This window comes from Rhinolophus ferrumequinum, chromosome 12 (assembly GCF_004115265.2).
Source record: "Rhinolophus ferrumequinum isolate MPI-CBG mRhiFer1 chromosome 12, mRhiFer1_v1.p, whole genome shotgun sequence".
NCBI classification, from domain to species: domain Eukaryota; kingdom Metazoa; phylum Chordata; class Mammalia; order Chiroptera; family Rhinolophidae; genus Rhinolophus; species Rhinolophus ferrumequinum.
This window is the reverse complement of record NC_046295.1, coordinates 38663125-38685491: the sequence shown is the minus strand read 5'-3', so window position 1 is coordinate 38685491 and position 22367 is coordinate 38663125. Positions and strand designations below refer to the sequence as shown.

The 22367-nt window shown below is 35.8% G+C and overlaps 1 protein-coding gene across 1 annotated transcript in view; it reads right to left on the bottom strand.

The window, feature by feature from the left end:
* TMC1 (transmembrane channel like 1) overlaps window positions 1-22367 on the bottom strand; it is a 157502-nt gene that overhangs the window by 69952 nt on the left and 65183 nt on the right. The window contains exons 4-5 of the mRNA XM_033122084.1: window positions 21323-21503; window positions 15350-15478 (exon numbers count right to left, since the gene is read on the bottom strand). Coding sequence (XP_032977975.1) covers window positions 15350-15478; window positions 21323-21503 — 310 coding nt within the window. The remainder of the gene's footprint in view (window positions 1-15349; window positions 15479-21322; window positions 21504-22367) is intronic.

Below are 22367 nucleotides of genomic sequence, written 5' to 3'. Positions count from 1 at the left end.
GAACTGACTGCACAATTATTTGGCATGAAGAATTTTGACATAAAACCAATTACACATAGAAATTATCGTGTTATTCTCTGTTATAATAAACATATAACTAGAAAATCAAAAATTCTTAGTAGTAAAATTAAAATTTGTTTTTCAAATTTATGGGCATATTCACTACTCTAAATACTTAGCAGATAATTTAAAAGGCACTCAGTTTGGCCTATTAGACTATGTCATTTACTGGATGAGTGGCCAATTAGAAAACAAGACTGCTCTAAGCATTTAGAAGTGTAAAGAAATAGCTATTCTACTCCATATTTCTGACAAGATTTTAAATTTTGTGAGCTGATGATTATGGTGCAGGAACATTAAACTATTAAGACTTAACAGAGAGAGAAAGGAAAGTCAGGGTTATAACCAAATTAAAATCACCACAAAATTAATTATAAATTCACTTAATAATATAGAAACCTATTAACATGGCATTCATAAGATTTTTGTCATTTGTTATAAACGTAATTTTCCTTTGAACAATCTAACATGATTTTATTGTTGGTCCCTTCAATTGCCAACTTTTCCCAGGTGCTAGGCATAGTTTCATATTTCTCTTCCAATTACTACCCCACTCCTCCCTCAACATACGTATATAAAAGTCTGGATTTCATTCTACTCCACAGGTGTGAATTTCTTCTCTAATGCCCTAACCCCTTCTCCATTCTCCAAGAGATCTACCCCCAAATTTCATACAAAAGAGATCCCTGAACAGCCATTCTAGCGCTTCCTGCTCCCTAACTGCCCACCTGGCCAAAATAACTACTAGACTTAATTTATCAGAAATCTGGGGGGTGACTTTAAAACACAGCCAGGGGCCATGAGATAGGTAGCAAATACTTGTTCAGCAGGAACAGACTCTTGATTCCCCTAATTGGATGTTCTTGAGATGTGAAGAAGCCCTCTTGAATCTTGCAAGCCTAGAAGAAGGAACACTGGACTGGAAGCAGTCAGTGACTCAGCGAGAGAACATGCCTGAACATGACTTTTAGGGCTGAGCTTTGCAATGCTATGGCATGAAGTCAGGATGGAGGAAAACTAGTATCACCCAATCCCATCCTCCCTGATAACAGATTTCTTAACCAGAAGACATCTTTCATTGTGCTATTAGAAACAAGATACAAAAAGAAACTATCCAATATGGAGATCAACACTGTCTGATAGTTATCACACTGAAGTGCGCAGGACAGATATCAGAATGCAAGAAAAGAAAGAACAGTCTTTAAAAACTAAAAAGCAAGAACATTTCTTCATATTTTCCCTATAATTAATCCATTTTCCTACCCATTTATAATTTATCTGGATAATTTAAAGGGATTTTCCTACATGGCTAAATGAACTAGACTTTTGTGGATAAATTTTGGCCTCAAACCATCCAAATGTCTGACTAAAAAAATGTGTGTCATACCCCTGAATTGCATTCAACAAAAGCCGCCTGCCAAGATGGTAACCTGGCCTCCAGGTCTCCGAGCTCGAGCAAGCCCTGGTACACTATACACAGCTCTCTGAGCTGTAACCCCAAACCCAGGGATAAATAATTGAGTGAGGTCTACTTAATGACAATAATACCTAGCTTCATAATTCATTTATCAACCCCTTGTGCTGGTAATTAGAATAATAAGGTTTCATGGGCTTTCAAGAATGCTTTCACAGTTAAAGGAGCACACTTTAGCCTAACTTACAAAAGAGATAATTTACCCCTAACGCATGACACCACAGGAAAGTTAGGACATGCTATTCTGCCTTTGACACATTCTCATCCCAGGAAACATGCTCCCTGATTGGATTCGGTTAAGTTGACTTTTCTTTCCTCCTGTTTTCAGTTGGATAGTATAATTAAGCAACCAATTTATTGCTCAAGTAAATGAAAAGCATTTCAAAACTTGACCTTAAGGCACTTGCAATCAAAACTTGTACTCATGAACACTTCCTAATAAAGGAATAAGAAGAATGAGAAATCTTTTCTTAATAAAAACAGTTTTTTTATTTGACCATTTAAAAATTGACTAAAAGTTAGAACTCTGACTTTACCTAAAGTATTACTGCGTAATAGAAAGTTGCAGAGGTTAAGAAGCTAGTCTAAAGTGCAGAAATTAAAAATAAGGCCTACAGCCCTCCTGGGTAATATAATTCCATAATTAGACAGGATGAATTATTTAAAATCATCCTAATACTGGAAGTGATGGTTCAAAACATGAGTTTTTATAAAGGGGATGCTGGTGACAGTAGTTGTAATGGTAAAGATGTTCAGTTGCTTCATCTATAAAATAGATATAATAATAGCTATTCCATTGGGTTTTATTATTTACAGAAAATAATGTAATATGTATGAATGTATATGACATAATAACAATATATGTCACGTGTCCATGAAAAACAGTAAGAGTACTATAAATAGTACTCTACATATTTTGAAACTTGATAAATCGTCCTTGGTAAATAAAAACATTTTAAACAATATGAAAATAAGCAACAAATAAACAAAAAACAAGCAAAAACATTTGCCTGTGCATTCATATAACCTCTTAGCCTATACGTCTGGCTTATTTTGGTGTGCTTCCATTTAGATAGCACTATATAGACGGATAGATAGATAGATAGATAGATAGATAGATAGATAGATAGATAGATAGATAGATATAGATAAGTTACCAAGACCCCTAAAATTTTTTATCAGCAATAAACCTTAGAGTAATCTGTGCACAAAAAGTTCTTGAGGCAATTTTTTTACTAGTTCTGATGACACTCTTGGAGATGTGAGAAAGCCAACTGCTGGTATTGGTAAGTAACTAAAGCAATGCCTGGATAAGTCAAATTTATATTAAATTCAAAGTTACTACCCATGGAAATTCTTCAGACCTAAGACGACTTCTTTGTTCCTTGGAGCTATGCTAATTTTCATGGCTGCCTTAAGTGTCAAAAAACAACTCAAACACATTTTAGTTATACACTAGAGGTCAGTCAAGGATCTCAGAGTAATTGTAAATAAATCACTGGAGAAACGACACAGCTGGGCTTTAGTGGTTTAATAAAAAAGAAAGCACACTAGGTCCTCTTTCTACTCACTGGTTGAGTCTTTTCTTAATTGTGCTCTGTACCTGGTTAGTTTAAGATTTAATCTACTATTTAAAATATGTTGCTTTGTATCATAATAACAGGGGAGCAGGGAATGAGGACCATACAGATTTCCCCAGGAGCTAAAAGCTTGTGCTGAGTTTCAGATATTGGTCAAGGCATATTGGTCAAGGCATTGGTTTTCCACCGTAGAAGAACACCAAAAACTTCTAAGATTTTAACATTATCAGCAGAGATAATATACAACACAGCTTATTATCAGTGTAAAGCAATCTATAATAGTGATTTTATAAATGTCTCTCCAGATCTTCTTTAAGCTCTACATCAAGGATTTTATTTTATTTTATTTTGTCTTTGTTTTAATGAATCAACTGAGCATGCAATTCACTAATATCTGAAAGCTGGGATAATGATATGTGGACTGCCACATTCTAGGCCACATCCCTAAGACATCTAGGTATACCCCAGCCTACAATTATTGCTGCGGTTTTTGAGCAGAAATGAGATTTGGGAAGAATGTGACCTTAAAGTCACAAATGAACCTTAAGATCAGGAGCCCAAGAGTAATAAGAAAAGCAATTAATAAATCTAAACCCTTACCTCAACTAGTACCTCAACTAATCCCATCATTAAAGATTTGCAAAATGGTGGTGTTTTCTCTCCCTGCCATTACTGTGGGAAAATTACTCACAGAAGTAGGTAGAAATAGTACTGAAAATATAGGTTGCTGTACATCGCTGCAAGAAGGACCATTCCAAAATTCTGATCAAGAAGCCAGTTCATTTTATTTCTATCATTCTTTCACTCTCCCTGGTAATCAGCAGTGTTTTCCTAAGTATTTATTCAATATGTTTTAATGTTCTTAAGAATATGTTCAGTACTTTGAAAGAAAGAAAAGAAACATGCATGTTTCTTTCCGAAGCTTAAACTCTATTGAGAAAAATCATTACATAACAGTGCCACATCCTTGAAGTGAAAAAAGGAAGGACAGTGGGGGCTTGAGAACTTGTTAAAGATATTGTAGACAATCTAAGAATTAAAATGGACATTAAATGGCTGATAGAATTTGAGTAGGCAGAGAAAGGAATTCTAGGCATCGGTGTTCATGAATTTCCCTAACAAAGAAGATATTTCCATCACGAATCACATACACAATCTTATATTCTTTGGTACACTAACATCCAGCTCTTTGCAAGGCCATTTGCAGGGCTTGGAAGACAGATTGTGCTAATTTTGGTTGGTTCATGTGCATTCTAATCAAATATATCTAATCAACAACATCTGAATACTGTGAAACAGGAGGATTCACAGGGCATTGCCTGAGTGAGAGGAGTCGTTCTGCTTTGAAAGTTTGGGTAAAATGTTTCTACACAATACCTATCTGTTCATATTTATACTTTGGCAAGCATTTCTAAGTATTATGACATGTTTTTTTCAAATGTTGTATGGTGATACTTAGGAGTGCTAAGAAGCCTTAAGTTTTCTGTTGAAACGGGGTGTTCTGTCTTTTGATCCATGAGTGGGCAAGAAAAAAGGATGGCAGTTCAGTGAGCTGTGCAAATAATCAAGACTACCTGGTAAATTTGATCACTTGCCCCATGACAAGCTGAGATGTGGAAGATCTGTTCTAAGCACTTGGCAACGTAATTTAGGTGAGGTCACCCACATGCTCCTACACTGTGTTGACTTACAGTCTTAATATTTCAGTTTCCTTACATAGCTTCTCTTCTAACCTTTCCTGATGCCTGTAACCAAACACTGGTCAAAAAGTACTATAACAGTGTATGCATAAATATAAAAATTAAATGACCCAAGAAGTCATGTATCTCAGTCTAGATATCTGAGGGTGTTATGTGTCTATATGTATGTACAATAGTACATACATATACACACATATTCATATATACGTATATATGTAAACTCATGCATATTTGTTGCAAAAGCATAACTAACATAACTATTTAAAAAGAAGTGTTTTACGTTATTTTAAAATGTTTAATTTTCAGGACTGCCGAAGGGAAACTTAGACACATTATATTTGATATAAAAAATTATTCTTTCTCTTGTATGGTTCGTTATGATATTCTAATATAATGTTCTCCAAACCTTAACTTTTAGTATATGCATTTTAATAAGGCTTCACCATTTTTATTCTAGAGCAACAGGCTTATTTAAGTCCCCCAAACTAGCATTCCACTTGCCATTCCTTGGTCATATACATAAAAACATCCCCAAAATGCCTTGGTTATTCTCTTATAATAAACATGATAAAGTAAAGGATTATCTTCACAGTTAATACCTTATCTGCGATCTGGATGCCACTTCTCCAAGACAACAAGGAAATGTTTCTCAGATTAATCTTATTTTGTACTTATCGGGTGAACATTTGCTTTTCTTTTACTGTTAATATATTCTGTCAAACATATTTGAAAGCATTCCTTCCTACATAATTTATGAGTGATAATTAATGCATTTCTTCTTTTAATCTCCCTTCAAAGATAATATATTTATGGGCCGTCTAATAACAAGTTGTGAAAATTAGCTGTCACCGATAGTTGAAATTCTAAAGAGTACCAGTTAGATAAATTGCTATTTATCAAAAATTGCTGGAAGGTAGAACACTCTGGCAAGCTGAGAAAACTGCTTCAGTGTGTTACCATATATAATACATTGATTGGTAAGACTAGGAAATAAGGTACAATGAAATGGAATTAAGACAATAGTAACCACACTATTTACCTACGAGAAAACTTGAGAACTTTCCTATATCTAACATTTCTATTATAATTATTATTATCTTATAGTATATTTGAATTTCGGGGTTATTTGAATTCTGGATAAGTAGATGTTTGCGGAAAGTGGCAAATAATATTGCCAAGAATTTTGGAAAGCATCCTTGAATATTAACATTTTTTTAGACCCATTTTTCTAGTGACTAATATCCTTCCATCAGCTATCTGGGCAGAATCTCAGGCTGATTTAATTAGACTGTGTGCTTGAGATTTTGAGGTAGGTACAAGGATCAAAAATGCATTCACAACTCTCCTAAAGAGATGGGAGCAGTGGGCCACCTGATAACCTGCCAAAACTAGGTGAAGAATAGAACATCTCCAAGTGAGTATGGTAAAATGGTACAGTGTAGACAAGAGAGATTAAATGAATCATAACACAAATAAAGGAGGAGAATTCTTGGAAGACAAAGTATATTTATCCCAAGTGTTTCAGGGATGACTTCCTTAACAATTAAAACATTTTCCAAAACATTCAAATCCCAAGAAAAAACAATAATTTTCTTATTTGGTTCTTTTCAGTCTCGTTTAAGGGAGAATTTCAAAACATTATTTGAAAAGCATTATTAAAATTAACCATAAGAATTTTCTAAGCACTCACAATAATACTGCAAATATTAACAAGCTAAATACTGAGACAGAAAGAACTGTCAAGGACATCATTCTTATTTAATATGGAAAGATTCTTTCTAATTCAATGAAAATAATGAGACGAGCAATTGTGGCAGGTGAACTCGACTGTGAATGGCAAGCCAGAAGAGATATCTGATCTCAATCAAGAACTGATTACTCTTGAATAAAATATTTTCCTCTTTAAGGTGAATTTTAAAAAGAGAAAAAAGAACAGGAGGAGAAGGGAGAAAGACTGAAATTCTCTATCATGCTAATATTTTGGGGATGAAATTCTAGAATATAAAATGAAAGACATTTAGCAGGGTGTTAAGATAAAAACAAGTATGAGAGGTTATTAATGCACTTTGGACTTTTCTCTGGCATCCTGAAATTATACAATAATGCTTGCCCTCACAGGCAGCTCTAATTCAAGCATTTCATTGTTAAATAAAGGAAATATATTATAGCATAACAAGCAGATCTTTCCTTAGCTGCTGCTCTCAGTTGTTCCGGATTAAGGCTCCTCTAACATAACTTTAGTTAATCAAAGGCATTACTAGATCTCCCAGTGAGGTGCTGAAGCCCACTCGGCCACTGATTATTAAATTTTCAGGAATTCTGTAAGCTGGTTTTTAGACTGCTGGTAGCTTGAAATTGGTCATAGTGAGAGTATTTACATGATGTAAATTGGCAAATACTACAAATCAGGGCTTTTTACCAGCACACTCCTGCCTTTTACTCACATATACATCCAGAGCCTTAAAAGTTCCCCATATTAATGATTCTCTTGCCTTCAGAATGAGTGTCCAGCGACAAAATAAATCACCATTAACACTGTCACCCACACAGGAAATGGTAATTGAATGCTTATGAGGTACAGAGCACAATGCAAGACCCTGAGGGGAAAAAAGCTTTCAGACACCTTTCATGTCCTGAGAAGCTCAAAAATCTATTCGGAATAGAAGCAGATTTGCATACAATTTTTTAAATGCAACACAATACAGCATAACAAGAGAGCCAAATGAATAATAGAGTCTATTTGAGTCCAGTTTCCAGTTTCTATAGGAGTTGGCAAAGAAAGGAGTTGGCAAATACTGTGTCAGAGGGGAGACAACATTTCATAAAGGATATAGAATTCAGAACTGGAAGACACAGAGGAAGAAGCATAGCAGAAAAGTGGAGGGAAGACTGGAATCAACTGAGAAAAGGTACGGAGATGTCTAGAGAAGATTAAACTCATGTTACTGGAAATCATGGTTCAAATGAGAAGTAGTGCAGCACTCTAGAAAAAGAGTGAGGTTTTGGAGATGGAGAAATCTAGATTTGAATCTTCACCTTGACAGTTATTAGCTGAGTGAGGCTATTTTACCTCTGTGAATCTCAGTTTTCTGCTCTGTAAAATGGGGATAACATTTCATTTTCAAGGTTACTATGAAAATTAAATAAGTTAATGTGTGCAACATATCCTAGCACAGAATTTGATACAAAGTAGACCACAAAATATTTGGAGATGGTTTTGTCTACCTCCAAATCCTCAGGGTCATAATCATCAATTACTCATGATTTGGAAAGGGAGCTTGGATTCAGAATATGAATTCAGATGGTGGAGCTCACTGATTTTTTTTTTTTTAAGCAAAAGCTTTTAAACTTTGTTAATTACTAGGGGCACATAGAAGGCTTTGAACATAGAGGTGATACGTTTGAAGTGATGTTTTAAAAGAACAGCCTGGCTATAGTTCATGAACACTGTTTTTCAAGTTACATGGACTTGAGTTATGTCATGTGAGTTTACTAAGCTATTGAAGACAATTGACTGCTGCTACTGGAATAGACGGAACTCATACAAGTATTAAGTATAGATAATAAGAAAGTTCTTGGCTAACATTCAAGTGAAACTCACAGGCAGGGTCAACTTCATGGACTTATGACTGTGCAGTCACACAGGGCCCCCTACTCAGATGGGTCCAAGCTTACTTAATGCTTTGAGGTTGCCATCTTGAATTTCTTAACAGTTGAAATTCTTAGTTATTTTTAACAAGAGGCCTTAAATTTTCATTTTGCACCAGGTCTTAAAAATGATGTTGCTAGGGCTGGCCTGGTGGCTCAGGCGGTTGGAGCTCCGTGCTCCTAACTCCAAAGGCTGCTGGTTCGATTCCCACATGGGCCAGTGGGCTCTCAACCACAAGGTTGCCAGTTCAACTCCTCGAGTCCCGCAAGGGATGGTGGGCTCTGCCCCCTGCAACTAAGATTGAACACGGCACCTTGAGCTGAGCTGCCCGTGAGCTCCTGGATGGCTCAGTTGGTTGGAGTGCCGGCTCTCAACCACAAGGTTGCCAGTTCCATTCCCGCAAGGGATGGCGGGTTGTGCCCCCTGCAACTAGCAACAGCAGCTGGACCTGGAGCTGAGCTGCGCCCTCCACAACTAAGACTGAAAGGACAACAACTTGAAGCTGAATGGCACCCTCCACAACTAAGATTAAAAGGACAAAAACTTGACTTGGAAAAAACGTCCTGGAAGTACACACTGTTCCCCAATAAAGTCCTGTTCCCCTTCCCCAATAAAATCTTTAAAAAAAAAAAAAAAATGATGTTGCTAGTCCTGTTCATAAAATATGTTAAGTATAGCTAATAAATAAACTTGCAGCATAATTTATAAGATGTATTCCAATACATATAGCAAGTTAGTAACCTGTAATACCTACCAAAAAAGATAATCAATAGCAAATGTAATAAACAAATGAGAATATTATACTTAGAGAGGGATGGAAAGACCAACTTATAATCCTGTCACTTTGGGACTGATAAACTGTCACTGTTACACTGACCACTCATTGATGTTATCCAACATAATTCTGTTTCCTGCACATGTGATCTAGTCAAACAAAGTAGTTATAACTTGTGGCATCTCAACAGGCTACTTAACAAGGTACTGCTATGGTCAGGTGTACTTGCCTTGTGTCAGTCTGATAAGGCAAATGCCTATCCTTGGCCCAAGTCATCTTCATTCTATGGGCCCCTTTGGGACCTCAGTCCTCTTAACTACACCATCATCAGGGTATGAGAGACAAGGCATATGAACATTGTGAAACCCAGGATTTAAGAAGTGGCCTCCAACACCACTCTATTGCCATTCTACCCCCAGCGTGCTAATTTATCCCACCTCTTTGTCCTCACTTCTGACTGTGCTTTAAATTGACTGAATAAAACCATGTGATTTGAACACGTTAACTGGATTTGTGAGCCTTTCAGTCCTACGACCTCTGGGAGAGCTTGCCTGGTAGCATACTCTGAGACCATCATCACGTGAAGGTAATTTTCTAAACAAGTTCAAATCATGGCTCTAGCACTTAATAGTTGTCCAAACATAAACAATTACTTCTCCTCTCAGAACTTTGTTTTCCTTATATGAAAGCCAAAAAACAATACCTACCTTGAAGGATGGTTGCAAGTGATAAATGAAATTATGATAGTAATATAATAATAGATAACATGTATAAAATGATTAGTATGTGCCAGGCACCATTCTAAGTGCTTTACGTCTATTAACTGACTTAATCCTCTCAATAATTCTCTGAAGTACTACTACTTTTATCCCATTTTATAGGTGAGGAAACTCAAGGACGCAGAGGTTAAGAAACTTGCCCAAGGTCACAGCATAATGCTTGATACCTAGTAGGCACTTATTAAATAGATAAATTGAATGTCAATGTTATATTTTGATCTACAAAATTCAGATGTACCGATTGCCTACAGATTCTCCATTCTTTGGATGAGAAGATCAGTATACCCAAGATACCTGTCATGTACAAGAACCGAAGGCCTATGCTTCCGAAGGCTGAGTTACTGGTTAAAAAGAATCCCAAATGACTAAGTGTGTGATAGTGAGTGTGTACACGTGCTTAAAAGTCATCTTTTGTGGAATCCTTTTTCCTTCATTATGACAGAGGAAGGAAAGGCCTTTGTGTACTCATGTTCACAAAATAGAACTCATGTTTATTGCCTATGAAAACCTTAAGCTTCAAGGAAACTTAAAGAAAGGGTGAGGATGTGGGCCAAAGGACTCAAACAGCTCCCATACAGCTCAAACAGAGGAAATCAAGTGTGGTGTAGTCTCACTTTCCTAGAAATACATTAGTTCCCCCAACCAAAAAATAAAATAAAAAAATACAAACAAAAAGAAGTATGAGAGGATGAAGGGAGGGTGAGTAAGGGAGGATGTTATCTTAATGACTAGCTGATAGTTGCAAGCACCTGTTTAAATGTCATCAAAATCCTAAGAGTAACTTTCTTGGCTTTACTGAGTGTTTCATCAATAAATCACCAGCCCTAGTCAGCCAGTGGACAACTCCCAGAAACATTGGGTCAGGGTGCTACAAAGCTCATAAATTAAAACAGTCAGTATAATAGCTAAATAAACACTTTTATCAAAATAAATATTTTAAAAAATGGCTTCTACCCAAGATCCAGTCCTATGCAAAAGTACACTTAGAGTGTTCCTGTACCCTGATTTGTAGATTCTTAACATGTTAGAACGGCTCCCTCTCCAAAACAAGCTTCTCTACATATCCAGTTAAGTTGGGCTTTTAAAAAACTTTTTACGTTAATAGGCACAGAAGCATTTTTATTTCACATGAATGCTTTATATGGAAGTACATTGTGTAGAAGAGAGAAATTGTAGGTCTCCCCTGCTTCAAGCTGGTGTTGTGGCAGAGCCGCCCTGCCTCTCACCTCTGCCTCCCTTGAGCTGAAAGGATTTCACCAAAGCTCTGGAACTCCGAGGACAGCAGTTTGAAAAACACGGACGACAGTCCCATCCCTTCACTTTATAAATAAATAAACTAAGACTCAGAAGAGGCCAACTTAGAGGGAGAGCTTAGACTGGAGTCCAAGACGCTTAATTTTCAATCTAAAACCTATTCTACTAAAACAAAAAGTGGTTACTTTTTAAGTTTAGTCATGAGGGCTTTTAATCTACAACATCGAATGTTCTGAGACAGTTAAAGGTTGTAGGTTTCAGCATGAGTAATACGTAGACCTGTTATTTTCCACCCAGGTGTTTTATTTCACCTGTGGTAGCTGCTACCAGGCTAGTGTGACCACCTATTACAGGTAGGAAAGAGCTACCATGTTCCCTGAAAATAAGACCTAGCCAGACCATCAGCTCTAATGCATCTTTTGGAGCAAAAAGTAATATAAGATCTGCTATTATATTTATTATATTATATTATATTATACCAGGTCTTATATTAATTTTTGCTCCAAAAGACGCACTAGAGTTGATGGCCCAGCTAGGTCTTATTTTCGGGGAAACACGGCAGTCATCCAGTTTCTGAGTTAAACCCATATACAACTTAAACACAGATTATACTTAAAATCCTCACTGTTGAGTATTTTTTAGTTAGGTAACTAAAAAAAATAGGAACGGACCTTCAAATAATTAGAAAATACACTACCATCTTCCTTTCCCTAGCACACCCCACCACACACACACACGTTCTCACCCATTCAGTAGACCATTCACAAAATAGAATATTCTGCTTGATGAAGTTTTCTGTTTCTCAGAGTTAAAGATAGTCTCAACCATGACTGTATATCAATGACTTTCAGAATGAAAAATAGAAATACACATTCCTGGTCTGGTCTAGAAACCCCTGCCCCTACACACAAAGATGTTTAGTCAATAGGTTTAAGGCTACAGCAGTGTGTGAAACTGTATTAATACACAGGACAACGTACATTGAAAAACACTGTTCCACAATGATGGTGGAAAGGAAGTGGCTTCCCTTCATCCCTACAGAACGAATTCTGCTGCTTTGAAAATGCAAAGTGCCAGTTCCTGAGCCATATTTGAGAGTCCATATGGATTTACGACCCATTCTTGGAGCTTCTTGCCTATGTATTAACTGCCTATGTTAAACTGTCTGTTGACCCTAAGTCCTGAGGATGCTCACGTCCTTAGTGGCAGACAGTCTTTCAAAATGTGGGAACTATCCCTGAGTGTCCCACAAATCCTCAGAACCATAAGCCACCATTACTGAGGCTTTACTCTAAAACGTATCTTGAAACCCTGACCTTCTCTAAAATCTGTTTCAGAGTTCAGAGCCATAAGGGAAGCCTTGAAACCCAGACACAGATGTTTAAGCATGGGATCAAAACATCTGCTCCAGTTATATTGAGCCTAGAGCCTTGAATTCCACTGATTTAGCCAGGAGTGATGACTGGAGGCCAGTTCTGGGAATAACCTTAGAAACACTCTCTCAGAGTTAGAGGTCCCTGAAAGACATAAAGGGTGCGAGGAAAGCTGCCTGGTAATAAGGACTGCTGTTGGGCTTCCTCCCATCCCAATCCCTTTCTCTTCTCACTTTTGAACATGTCTCAATGCCTGGACTCCTGTCCAAGACCCCAGGTCCTAGAATCTGCCACAAGACCACTCTGGGGGCTCACTTTGGAAAACCTCCGAGTGATCTGACCCTGGATTCTGCCAAATTGTCAACATACCTTCCTTCCTTTGTTGCAGCATCAAAATCTTGTGGTCCATACAGACTACAACCAATATGTCACCTCCCAAGGGTTCTGGGGTTGCCTGTGGCTAAGTCTGCTCCCACCTAGCCCTGCCAAGTCCCACACTCCCTCCATCTCTCCTGTCACACTGCAGGGAACCAGACGACATCAAGTCTATCCCGAGATGAAAAAACTATTACACCTTGTATGTCCCAGCTCTGTGCTGTGTTCTGGCACCATGCTAAGGGTTTTACATGAATTATCTCACTTGATGATTCCAATAACTCTGTAAATTAGTATAATTTCATAAAGAACCTGAAGTCAGAGGACTACACAATTCATTTAAAATTGTACAGCTATTAAGTGGAAGACCTGAGATTCCAATGTACGTCTGAACCATGCCTAGTCCACTGCCCTACATGGGAGGTGCAGATGAGGGAGAATGGAGGATGCATTTCTACATCTCCATGAATGTGGAAAGGGGGGAGATGCTCTTTGGCATTCTTACTCAATTTCACACCATGCTTTGAAAGTTTACAATATCACTTTCCAATTTTGCAGCTTTCCATATACAGTTACCTATAGTTCCCAGGTTTTGGGATTTCACGGCCAGTAATATTTCTAAATATATTTTTGGAGCCAACATAAGGTTGCCAAATTTCCATTTTGCTAAGTAAGGATATTTTTAAACCTATCATTTAGTATCATTCTCACTTCATTAAATGAAAACTGTTTTAACAGACATACACATGCGAGCGCACACATGCTCGTGCACATACACACACACGCACTCTGTGGAAACAGGAATGCTGCTTGCCTTTGCTTTCATTCCTGGTGGGCGTGTACATGCACATATACAAGCAGTTCCCAGCCTACAACTGTCTGCTGTTGCACAAGTATGCTGGGAGGACCATTGTTCGAAACTTGGAAAACCACACTTCACAAAACAAAACAATACCATTATAAATGGTGACTACATTCCCCGCTCCCAGAGTAGATCCACAGTGTCTGATTTTGGGTATGAGGCCCCAGGAGGTTAAGCAAGTTCCTTAAATAACCCACAAGCTGTGGCAGAACCAAGACTAGAAGTGAATTATCCTGGTAGCTACTTCAGCTCTCTTTTCATCACCAGGAACAATAAAATTATAATTTTCGCATTATATATGTGTGTGTGTGTGTGTGTGTGTGTGTGTGTATTGCCAAAAAATGTATATACATTTTAAGAAAGGAAAAAACTGTATTAAAATCACACTGATGGTAACCACTTTGAACACCTCTTGTAATTGCAGAAGTCAAACGTGACTTGTATTCATCTTTTATTATCGGTATATATTGAGTATTACAATTTTAATAGCTTTTCCTTTCTTAAAATGTATATATAGTTTTTTGGCACCATATATACAACACTATATTATAATTTTCATATTATGTATACTATGTTATATATATTGTATATTGTATATACTATATACTACAATATTTAACATTACTAGTTAAATAGGCTTACGGAGTGATAGCTTTGGAAATTGACCACTATTTTAAAAAATGCTTCTGTGGAAAAATGCAACCTGTAGCACAATTGAGAGTTGCAATCCTGAATGTTAGCACAGACACATTCCCTTTTTTCATACCCTGCCTCCCCCAAACACCATAGCAAGGAAATACAATGTGATCCACAGAGGTGACTCTGCTTCCATCCCCGAGAAAAAGATAATCGTTTGACTTTTCATATTGGGAGTTCATAAACCTGTGTGCCTCTGAGTGTGTTTGCACCCTCAGCAGCATTCCACAGAAGAGTAAAAGCAGGTCACTGACATGGTACCAGAGAATAGTTAGCACAACCCTTAACTGGAATCACATGGACATTCTGTTGGCTTAACATTCTTCCTGCGTTTTCATGAGAATTGTCACATGAAAATATTATTTGAGGCTGGCACTCTGCAGAGAAACAAGAGTGTTCAATCCACACAAACTTGTAAAATTCAAATATGTGCTCTCTTTCAGAGAGATAGTAACGAATGTGTTAAACTAAGGAAACTCAGTTCAAGGAATAAATGATCAAAGGTGACCAGCGGGGGTATTAGACTCCAAACAATAAATTTTCTTATACTTTCAAATTTGTAATCATTAGTCCACCCTCTCTAATATATTGAGATATATACATATATGTTTATATGATATATTATATATGAATATGACCATGTGCATTATATATAATGAGTATTACATATATGCTATATATAGTATTATCTATTAAATATAAGTAATGCATAGAGGATTTAGGAGATCAGTATCAAGGAAAGTGTTTCTAATTCTGAAAAGTGACATCATACTTGAGAACTTCAATTTTCTTCTCCATTTTCCATGGTTTGCATTTGACAGTAGCAATCATTAGTCTTTGCTCATCTAACTCTGCCTTCAGTCTTTCCAATTCCGCTTCATCAATTTCATCATCATCTTCCCTTTAAAAGAAAAAAAAAAACCTTAATAAAGTTATCTTTTGCCTGACGTGCAAACATAAAGAACACTACCAGATACTCTGTCGATGCGTCTCAACTTGGCTGTACATAGTACATCCTGAGATCCATGACCATCGGCGCCTGTATCTATCTGAACACTGATGCAGGATTTCTGAAATTATTATAACTTTAAACAACAGCGTTTACATTCTAATGTCCTGAAACCAAGCTGCTCTTATTCCATAGCCTCAAACTCTCAGAACTAGAAAATCTATGGAAAGAATAGTTACACATCTATCAAGATGTTTCTTGTCTCTTCTTTGTTCCCTTGTATACTTTCCCTCACCGATTCAACATTTCATTTAATTTTTAAAAATTTTTCAATAAGGACAGTAACTTAGAGGTGAAGACGTCTTTGAGGTACCCTTAAAATTTTTAAGTTAGCCCTGTCTCAAGTGAAAGAGAGAAAAATTGCAATAGACAAAAATAAAATCTATTTCTCAAAGGTAACTAAATCTTTTAATTAAAGTCAAAACTTCAATTGATAAAATTCAACTTCCATTATACTTGGTGGAAGTGAATCCTTAGAAGAGGACTTCAAGGGAATTTAGTTTCTTACTGAAAAAACGAGATACATTTCTTCTGTGTTCCTAGTGTTACAAAAACACTATCGCGTCCAGAACTCGAAGAAAAAAAATCAAAACATGAACAACATAAATTTAAATCAAGGAATGTAATACCATATGGTAGAAATCAATTTTTTTGGTAATAGATGGTTTCAGTTATTGAACTTTTTTTGCTGAACCTCAAACTCACCTTTCTATACTTAATATTGATTGCAATGCTGGGTCTGGAATTCTAGAGCACATTTGCTCTGTCTACTGGCTCAGTATTAGGCTACCACCACTAGGTCTTTCCGTTGGTTTTCTGTTTGCTCCTTGGGGTGACGCTCCCTCCTTAGTAATGCTTCTTCACCCCAGGAACATCAGGGCCTTTCCACAGCTGCAGGTGACTCTAGTTTGCCAATTTTTCCAACACTAGCAGAACCAGCTTCATCACTTGAGCATCCTCCCTTCTGCAGTGGTTTCAGCTCTGTGGATCTCTTCTCCATGCTTCTAAGTTTTACTTTCAACCTCTTTCCATTGTTTCTCTAGCCCTTGGGTGGTAGATGCTTCGTAAAGGTGCTATCACCACGATGGCTTAGTGTTCTCTTTTCACTTTTCCAGTTACCTAGTTACCAATTATTTATTATTTATTAAACAGTTCCTTTGTTGAAGGCTATTTGTTCAATTCACTGTTGCAATTTCCTTCTCCTCACTGCACCCCAGAAAGAAATTATAATCTGACTCAGAGTTAGTCAGAAACATATTTTGTTGTTCACGAAGTTTATGACTAAACATAGTAGGAATACTGCAAAAGCTGTTTTTGAAAATTCCAGCTGAGGAACAGGAGGCTATATCCATAGTTTTACAGACCATATAAAATGACTTTGAAAAAAACAAAAATGACTTTGCAATCCCCTCTCGTTCCCACCAATCCATAGGTTTAATCATGTCATGATTACTGAAGCAAAAATTCATGTTAACCCTCCAAAATAACACGTCCTGTGGACAGTTTGGTTTTTTAGTCTATTTAGGTATTTTTGCTTAGAATAGTAATGCTAACTCAAGAGAACTATAAAAGTACACTACTAAAATACAACTCTGATTGCTAATTAAGTTGTTTCAGTTTTATAAAATCCTATGGTGCTGTATAATCATGACATAAAATACTTGGTGTGTTTTTTTTTTAACTACATTTATAGTCCCAGTTTGTTTTTCTAATATGCCAATTAGAATAATATGTGAGTTGGTCTGTCTTAGGAGGGAAACATATTTTGGTAAAAATTATTTTATTAAACATTGTTTCTAAGTAGACACAGACTAAATCTAAACTTTATAGGTTATTGTTTTACTGAACTATTTACAGAAATGATCAAAAAGAAAAGGAAATGTATGTCAAGAAACTATCAAGAATGGATTAAAGTAGGGAAAAAAAGATTTAAGATTAATAATGCAATTGTTTGATATTTTAAGTCTTTAACTTGTCCCCCTTCCAAAATAATTCACAATATTTACATTTAGGCACCTTAAAGCTTCACATTACTAAGTTTGCATTAAGAATCATATATAAAACAATACCTCATTTAATCCAGCATCATCAAAGAATGAAAGAATCATCTATTCAACATGTGGATTTGCCATGTAATAAAAGCTTATTTCTTTGCATGCCAAGTTTTAGAAACAACTTAATAGAAACTTTCCTCAAACTAATTATATGCTTTCCTATTATCTTAAACCCAATATTTTATATTTTTAACTATCCAATTGCTATGCTTCCTACAAAAATCATAAGAAATGTTTTCAATAACCCCTTTTCTGATCATCCCTATGAGAATAGTTTTCTCTTCTCTAACACTCCAAACCACTTTGTACTTCTTATATGGCACGTTTATACTGTCTTGTTTCATAATAATTTGTGTCTAAGTGTTCTCTTCCTTATTTATATTATGAACTTCTAGAGAATGCAGAAAATTGCATATTCATATCCAGGTATTCCAAAGACATTAGCAAATTATCTTCCACAGAAGTGGACGTGGATAAATACTTATTGAATAACTGTATACATAGAGATTTTTTCTGCATGATACCCAGTGCTCAAAGTACACTAAAAAAATATAACAATGTCTTCCAAGATTGGTATGGTATGGAATGACATTTATTCTTTCACTAAGTAATGCCAGACTGGTATATTTTTAAAGTCTTTGTTGTTAATTGTTGATTGGTCCAGGTGGATCATGCAGAGCTACAAGGTATAGTTGTTGTTGGATAATTACCTTCAAATATGAGGGTAACTAAAATATTACTCTCCAGTATTACAGGAAAACTGCTTTTCTAGGAATCACTCAAAGAAAGTGCTAATCACATTAAAAGGTAATAGCACAGACATGCTTTACCTTCCAAAATTTAGGGCTAATCTGTGCAAGAAGCTTAATCTAGTTTAAATTGGATTTATTTAAACAATAGTCGTTAGAAAAAAGAAGGCATAATGTGCTGAATTTTTCACTGCTATGAACATATTACTTATTCTCTTAGAACTGGGTCAGGAAAAGCCTGTAATATTATTAGAAATACTCCAAAATGTCTAACAAGTCAGTGTTTTTTAACTGTCTCTAAAGATAGTTTGCATTACAGCCTCGGTTTTAGTGAGTTTCAAATATTTTGTCAGCACAAGGGAAATTCCTTAAGGTGTTTCACTTGAACATTTAAATCAAACAAGACCATGAATTAATTAACCTAAATAAATGTGTTCTGATTTATTTGCTTACTAATCTTTCTCAAAATATTTGCTAATACATTTTCTTTTTTTTAAAAAAAAGATGCTTATCTTCAAAATGAACAATAGGAAATGGACCCTAAAATAGAAATTGATCCTCACAAATAATTTATGATACTATTTAGAATAGTAGCACAAATTGTGGCTGCAATAATATAATTTGCAAAACCCATGGAGACAAAGTTACCTGTTTGGCTCTGTGGAGTGAGGCTGTAGGGGGACAGGGGTGCTTGTGGGTTTCTCAGAATCAGGATGAGAGTGGGACCAACTACGGGCAGAGACTGTCAAAGGAATAAGATTTTCTCGGGCAACAGGAGCCAAGACCCAGCTGATTCATATGGTCCTATTCTTAGCGGTTGAACAGTTGACACGAGTACCTTAAGCAGACCAAGAAAGCAGAGTAATTCCTACCAAACTCACCTTTTTAAAAGGACCTCTCTGAGGCATAAGTGGCGAGGAAAGGCAAATTCTGCAACACAACTTATATCCTGCATAGATCTATTGGTGATATCTTCTCAATGAAGATGCATAAGCTTTGCTAACAAGAAATATTACTACTGTATTTTGCCGTGTATAATGCATACTTTTTTGCCCAAGTTTGTGAGGGGAATGGGATGTGCGTTACACATGGGTAGTACCAATTCCGCATCTATGGAAATGTTTTTAATTCTTTTATTTATGCTTGTGAGTTAAAAGTGTACCTCTAGGAATCAATAATGACATCCGTATGCAAAATAATACCCTACAACACAATAATTGGTTTTGTTGAGGTTACAGCGAACTTGCAAAGACAAAAAGTTCTTAGCCATCTATGATGCGTAAATACAGTAAATTTGCTACTGGTACATACAATTTCTTGTACCTTGTAGCTATTCTTGTGTTTTGTAATTATTTGTTATATAAAATTTCTTGTACCATAATATGTTTTTTAAAAATGCTAAAATTCCTTTATAACATAAAAATCAAGTACCTAAATGTAAACAAATACAAATTTTAATTAAAAAATTGAAATGAAAGATTTTTTCCCATGAAAGTTTGGGCCAAAAACATGGGTGCACATTATACACAGGAACACATTATACATGGCAAAAAAGTAAATAATAATAGTAATAATAGTCACAATAAGACATGGAACTTAAAAGTGTGTTGCATTTATTTTTAAATGGACAAAGTATAAAGACATTTGAAAAGAAGATACAAATAAAAAATACCTGAGTCAAAATTTAAAGGAGGTGGTGTCTTGATTATACAAGAAAGAAGAGTGAGGAAGAGCTTAGGAAGGAGGAGAAGAAAAAGGAAGAGAAGGAAGAAAAGGAGAAAGAAGAGAAGAGAGAAGCTTTAAAAACATAAATTAATAAAAATACAATAAAGAAGTAGGTGGGGTAACTCTTTTATTTTCAAAGGAATCACCATCTATGAATGCTAAACTCCTCTACCTGACAAATTTTCATACTGTTGTATTTAATTACAATTATTTATGAAGAGGAAAATAACAACGAGATATTAAATACTGGAGTGTGTTATCTTGGGAGAACATCTAGAAAGTTCCTCATCATTTAAAGTTCTAGGAGTGTTTTGGAGAGATCTCATCACCTTGTGGCCCTGCCACCTGGGATTGGCAGAGTAGGTTGGCTGCTCTCTTAAATCCTTTCCAAGGGGTCTAACATTTTCTATTATGAGATTTGTTTTACTTTCATATTCTTCCAACCTGCCTGCTGTCTACAAATTTCTGGAAAGCAAAGAGCAGAAAATTATTTCTTGGATTATTCCCTAAATAGCATTTAATGTATTACTCTACATAAAGTCAATACTCAGTAAAATGCTGGCCTGGTGCACCTGAAAATGAAAGGTTGTATTAAAAAGGAAATGATAATCCCAATCCTCTGCAACAGGAGCCCATACACTTTTGTTTGTTTGTTTGCTTGTTTTGTAAAGGGACTGACAGTAATATTTTAGGCTTTGAGTGCTACATATACCTCTGTCCCATATTCGTCTCTTTTTATTATTATTAATAACCCTTTAAAACTGTAAGAACCATTCTTAGCTCTTGGGCTGGAAGTAGTCATTGCTTGCCAACCTCTGCTCTGAAAATAAAGTAAATAAAACAAAATACTAATTTGGGCTCACTGTTTAGGAGTTTTCCACTTCAATAACAATGCATATAATCAATGGGTAACTTTAAAATATGTAAATTAACTATAATATGTTAGTAACTATGACAATTTAGATCTCTCATAAGGGAATTTCTCTCAGCCATTTTTAATATATGTTCATTTGTAAAATCTATTTTAACATTAAAATACATTTAACAAGGGGAGTAAAATGGCAGCATCAGATTAAGCCTGTCTTTCTAAAAGTAGTTTTAATTAGCAATTTTAAAGCCAAAGCGTGCCCCAAACAGAATGGTTTTCTTTCAGCATTGGGTGCTTTTGAATGAATGACAATTTCAGTTATAGATCACAACTAACTTACGCTCCTCTCATCAACTTTTTTCTCCTCTCTTTTTCTCTGGCCTTCTTTGTTTCTTCATCCTCTGGTTCAGGTGGCGGATCATCCTCACTGATAACATCTCTGGTCCGTTTCCTCTTTGGTCTCATGCTTTCTCTTCTAGGTAGTTTATCTTCCTCCTCCTCCTCCTCCTCTTCCTCTTCACCTAAACACAGCAGTTAATGTTTCAGTGAGCAATATCAGAAAGTGCTCTTTCCTGCTATCAAATGTATTCTTAGTTTTTAATTACATTGTCACACATCTGACACCACAATGCAGTAATTCTCCACATTACGATAAGATGCACCGTGTCATATATATTTCAGAGCCTGCCATTTAAATATATTTATCTAGATTCTCATTTCTTTTGTGGTTCATCTACTCAAATATGTGAATGTACACCCGAAAATTATAATAATCTTTAGAATTTCAGTCTTCATTTCCTTGGGTAACTAGGTGACTTGGAGTTCAATAGCGCACCATGATCTCTAAGACCACCTTTAGAGGTTACCAATACAACACATAAGGGTTGAGTGATTAACTACTATGTGTTTACTACTACTTCTATCTTAGAACAAAGGACAGGAATGACAAGGAAAGGCTACAAACAAGAATAATTTTAAAGAAATTAACTTAACCCTTGAAATTCCTCTTAATTCAAATTATCCTCATTCTTGATTCCAAATATTTCTTCCTTCTTTTCCTTTATTAAATGAAATTGATAAATTGATGGTAAATTCATTGGCTTGATCATTCTCTCTTTATAACTAGAAACAGATAACTTGTAAATATGAATTTAATGTAAAATGAAAAGAAATGATGTTTTATTTTGTTCATCAACTAATAATGCCTCATATGTCCCTAACTTCTTAGGAAGCTTCACAGTTTATAACACTCAATCACTTTCATTTTTGTGAAATTCTGATATTCTTAACTTCTTCTGATATTTAGAATCAATTACTATAAAAACCAAATATTACCCAGACTCTATTGTCTTATATAGAAGCTACTATATGGGAAAAAACTCTAC